At 54.6% G+C, this 5,067-nt stretch overlaps 1 protein-coding gene across 7 annotated transcripts in view; it reads left to right on the top strand.

Moving 5' to 3' along the window:
• Window positions 1–1,587: 1,587 nt before the first annotated feature.
• KCNIP2 (Kv channel interacting protein 2) overlaps window positions 1,588–5,067 on the top strand; it is a 19,731-nt gene continuing 16,251 nt past the window's right edge. For 4 of the 7 annotated variants that reach the window (XM_011977440.1, XM_011977439.1, XM_011977438.1 and 1 more), the window contains exon 1: window positions 1,588–2,100. In XM_011977440.1, the coding sequence (XP_011832830.1) occupies window positions 2,028–2,100 (73 nt within the window). In that variant the 5' untranslated portion in view covers window positions 1,588–2,027. The remainder of the gene's footprint in view (window positions 2,101–5,067) is intronic. The other 3 variants (XM_011977435.1, XM_011977434.1, XM_011977433.1) reach the window with 1 other exon arrangement.

Genomic DNA, 5,067 nt, shown 5'->3' with positions numbered 1-5,067 from the left:
TTTAGTGTTGCCTTTTTTTTTTTTTTCTTAATCTCTGTTGCCCAGACTCATTCCTCAAACATAGAGGTAAGGTAATCTCCTAGGTGTTGCTCCCATCTGGCTAGGGGACCCCTACCCACCCTTGTGAACTCTCCTCCTTCCTCTGAGTCTCCTGGCCCTAGTAGAGGCCAGTTGGGTTCACAGAGCTGTAACCTCCCTTGCCCTCTGGGTAGAAGGAGGGATAAGGGAGTTAGTTCCCTTATCTCCAAACGTAGTGGTATTGAGGAGGCAAGCCAACCCATTTGGCCACTTCTGGATTCCTGCCAGCCTTTCCTCCAAGTGAATAAGGATGAGTCAAGGGCATGGGGCACTAAGCAGAGGGCTCCTTGTCCTCCATTGTAAAGGCCCTTCTCTTTACCAGTTTATTCACATATACCTATTCCAAGAACTCCAAATGAGAGTGTCCATTCTCTCCTGGAAAACAACCTCAACAGGAGCTGCCCAAGCATTTTCTATGCCCAGCTTCTATGCCAGGTCTGTGGAGGCTCCTCCAGAGCCAAGGGAGATCCAATCGCAGGGAACTGCTCCTAAAGACAATCTTACCCTCAGCCACTTGTCCGCCTCTTAGGCTGGAACTCCCACCACAATTCCTGCTGGATTGATTAAATCAAGTGGTTAGAAATTAAAGCTAATTGAAGAAATTAAGTGTGCTTGAGTCACTTTAAAGTTTTTGGTCTTAACAGGTCACTCCTTCAGACCCACCAGACAAAGGCCGCTCATCCTCATAGCAAGGGGTTGGGGGACTTTTGGGTGCGGAGCCCAGAAGCATCCTGAGGAAGGTCAGACCTGTGGAGCTCAAACATTCAGGATCCATTCCTGGGAGATGAGGGAGCCCAGCTTCTGTGCTAGCCCTGCCTTTGAAAAAGGAGCTAATCTTAAAGAAGGGGTTTCATAACAAGGGCATTTCTTTCCTACTGTGTATCTTGACTTGGATCCCCAAACCTGTCAGTCGCTCCCCAAATCTGCTGGAAAACAAGGAATCTAGGACAGGACAGGTGACAAAAGAGAAGGGCAGAAAAGTTGCTGCAGGGGAGGAACAAAAGAGCAAGGATGTCTGAGAAACTGACATGGTTCACTAGTTTTCTTATCTTCCTAGTCGGTCTATTGGGGGTCATTAGATCAGTGAAGGAAGCACCCTGAGAGTGAATAGGTTCCAGAGACGGGGTTGTGGAGTGGGTGAGAGTTGGGGTCCTTCTGGAACTTGAGAGAAGACGAAATAGTAGTCCATTGGCTCACGATGAGCCTGCTAATATTAGAGGCTGGGTTGAGTCTTCCTTTGCATCCGTATCCTGCTTTAAGCACGGTGGGGACTGTCTGGGACCACGAGAGACGCATACATGGGAGGAGGAACAACAGAGAAAATAGAGGCTGACATGGAGGCAAACGGAGCGGGGACTCAGAGATGATACCCCAGGCTCTGTCTCAGCCAGAACTGTGTTGACGAAGGGGGAAGGGAGAAGGGGTGCCTGAGAATTAGGGGCGGGGTTTCCTCTCAGTGTGGCTCTTCTGTCCCGCGCTCTTCTCCACCCTCCCCCCAACAAGCCCCGTGACTTTTGGTTTAGGGGCAGATTGCTGGGGAGCTAGTCTCCTTCCCCGCACTTTGCAGTTCACCCTTTCACCGGGTGCCTCCCCCGGGCTGCCAGGGTGGGGGCGGGGGTAGGGGGAGCCAATCCCGGCAGCGCCAAAAGGGGGAGGCGGCGGTGACAGCCGCGGGGAGGGGGCGGGAGGAGAGAGGCGGCTCGGCTCGGCTCCGCGCTCAGCTCCGCTCTGCCTCCGGCTCTGCGCTCACCTGCTGCCTAGTGTTCCCTCTCCTGCTCCAGGACCCCCGGGTAGACCTCAGACCCCGGGCCCTTTCTCAGACAGCCTCAACCCGAACTCCCCCAGCCCCGACAGTGCACTAGGCCGCCAGGGGGCGCCGTGTGAGCGCCCTATCCCGGCCACCCGGCGCCCCCTCCCACGGACCGGGCGGGAGCGGGGCGCCGGGGGCCATGCGGGGCCAGGGCCGCAAGGAGAGTTTGTCCGATTCCCGAGACCTGGACGGATCCTACGACCAGCTCACGGGTGAGTCAGTGACGTGGGGGTCGCGGGAGGGAGGGTGGCTTCCTCCACACCCTTCCGCCTCTCCGACCCCGACCTGGCCCGCACCCACACTCTGCCCCATTCCCAGGCACTCTTCTGGCAGGTCTGGGCGGCAGGACACTGGGGTTCAAAGCCTTGTCCCGCAGGGGTTGGGGAGGAACAGAAGAGGCAGGTGTGGAGAGGCAGCAGGTGTGGGCGTATGTGACACAGGGCTGGGAGGGTGTCTGGAGTGGGAGGTGTTACGTGCGTGAGCGCCTGTCATTCTGTGTGTGTGTGTATGTATGTGTGTGTGTGTGTGTGTGCACGCGCGCGCACGCCTCCCACAGCTGGTTGCCATGTGCCCTGGGCTTGGTGACAGCTAGGGTGAGTGTGATTGTATGTGGCAGTGCAACTGTATGGTCTCGTCAGATGTTTGAGGTTGCATAGGACCCTGGCTGTACTGATGAAGTTGTTTTGACCATGTGTCTCTGTTATATGTGCAATGATGTGTTTTGAGTGTGTAATTCTGTATGAAGTGGTGTGTAACTACCAGAGTGTGTCAGGGCTCCACTTTAGGGTGGCTTGTCTCTTTGTAGACTTCATGACCATAAGCCCTCTGGGCAAGCATTTGTTAAAGTAGGTTGTGTTGTGTTTTGTGATTGTGAGATTAGTGTTTGGTGCTAGTTGTGTACTTTCATGTGGTGATGTCTGCAGCAGGGCTCTGTGACTGTCCATGACGTGTCTCATCCTTGCTGCCTCTCCGGCTTCCTGGTACAGATAGGGATCTTTAGTACACCCCACTGCTTCACCAAGTTTTCCGCAAATAGCCCAGGTGGACCCAAGGAGGGACTCTAGTGTTCAGCTGCCCAGCCTGGTTTCCAAGAGACCTTATGGGTCTAGCACCTAGCCCCTGTAGGAAGGCTTTAGTTAGTGCTGGGTCAGCCCTCTCTTCCCACACCAAATCATGTACTCAGATTATTCTTACAACTGAATCCTTCAACCCCCAACAAACCTTTCAGAACTTCACTCAAACCCCAGGAAAACACATCCTCTTGCTTCTCCTCCAGAGCCAGAGCTAGAAGCTCTAGGCTTGGGAAGTTCCATGTGATGTCCTGTATGTCCCCCCAAACCACTTGGCTGCCTGGGCATCCTCTCTTTCCCACATGGGGAGGTATGTGAGACCAGTACATCTGTGCATGTGCATGTTCCTGGGTTTGGTAGGAAGAGCCATGTGTTTGTGTAGGTGACTGTGTCACCCTGCGTACATTTCCATGTGTGTGTTTGTGTCTCTCATTGTGCAGCCTGCTCTAGAAAGCCAGCAGAGTGGGAGGAGGGAGGCTGTCTCCCTGAGGCCAAAACAAAGCTGGGGAGGTGGAGGGAAGCCATGATCCTTGTCCTTCCTGAGGGGAGTGAGATTGAGACCTGGGAAGGGGGAGAGGACTAGGATGAGGTGTCTTGAACATGTGCCTACCCCCACCCCCCATCACTGTTCCTGGGAAGGCCCTAGTCAGGATCAGGGGAGCCACTCAGGCTGGCCCCAGATGAGAGAGCATGCCAGATGCCCCTCAGAGCTGGATGGAATCCAAAGGGCCCGCTGTCCAGCACTACCATGAATTCTGTTTTCACCTCCATCTTAGAATTCTTGAGAGGAGTAAGGGCCTAGGGGCCTTCAATACCATCACATTAAGTCAGTGTTTGCTTCCAGCTTTAAGGGGTTCTCCTGCTTAATGAAACCATCCCTTCCGCACTTAGCTATTTGAATGAGACTGGGTGGCGGAAGCGTTTGTATTTGGAGATGCCCTGCCTCAGGTCAGTCAGGAATAGAAGTGTACCAACTATGTGACTTTTGTTTTCTTGGCCTCACCTTTCTCATCTGTAAAAGAGAATGTTACTTCCTGGCTGCCTGCCTGCCTCCCAAGGAAAATGGAAAGGTCAAATGTTGACAAGCGTCAAGAATCGTGGTACGGGTCTGCAGCAGCCTACCTGTAGATAGCTCCGCACAGGACTTGGAAAGTAGACATAGGACTACCAGGAGCTCTCATCTCGAAGGGCGGCTTATTTTATAGTGGGAGACAAATCAGGTTGGGACGCCAGTGTTAACGAAGACTCTGGGCGGGCGGCGGCGCCAAGCTCTGAGTGCTGCGAGATGCCTAAGCTTAAGCACGAAGGGGAGTCGTTGTCCGCGGTGCTGAAGCGCGCGCCAGGCCTCGCCTTCCCTTGCCTGCAGGTGGGATTCCTGGGATCAGATTTAGGGTAGTCTCCAGCTCCCGTCATCCTGGCCCATCAGGCTTGCAGGGAGGCAGCTGGAAAGTTACACCTCAGGGCATCCTGGGTACCTCCGACCGTTTTGCTTCCCCACTCCCAACCCAAAGCTCAAAACGGAGCTGGGAGACTCTTTAGGAAAACAAAATAAAACAAAACAAAACACAGTCCGAGCCCCACCCGGACCCCTGTCTAATCCCTCGGGTCTTCCCAGCCCAGTGGGGCCGCTGGGCAGTGCGGTTCCGAGGGGAAAGGCTACGTTTAGCGGCGGCCCTGTCTGAGTGGAAGAGAGAAAGGCCAAGAGAAGATGCCGAGAGGGTTGGAGCCTGACTGGCCAGTCCTGAGCTCGGTCCCCGAACTGAGATCTCTCCTTGGAGTCCCTCCGGCCCTGAGTATTGTTCCCGGGGCGGGAGTGCCCCCGTGTGGCTGCGAGGAGCCATGCGCACGGAGCTGCTTCGCGATGGGATGGTCGCCGTCAAGTGGATAAGATATGCCCAGAGTTAGGAGGTCATTCCCACCACTTAAAAGTATGGTTTTCAAACAAATATGCGGGATCCCAGTCGAAAGAGCGGGACTATATCTCTCCCGTAGGCTTTCCCAGGAATTTGAAGGCGTTAGAGGGTCCTGGAAGGGTTTACTTGGAGTGTAACCTGATAGGGATGAGTCCAGAGTCCGGGAAAGGGGCACAGTGGGACTGAAGTGGGGGGG

Source organism: Mandrillus leucophaeus, unplaced genomic scaffold, assembly GCF_000951045.1.
Source record: "Mandrillus leucophaeus isolate KB7577 unplaced genomic scaffold, Mleu.le_1.0 Scaffold18, whole genome shotgun sequence".
In the NCBI taxonomy this organism is placed as follows: Eukaryota; Metazoa; Chordata; class Mammalia; order Primates; family Cercopithecidae; genus Mandrillus; species Mandrillus leucophaeus.
This window is presented reverse-complemented; position numbering and strand designations above follow the sequence as displayed.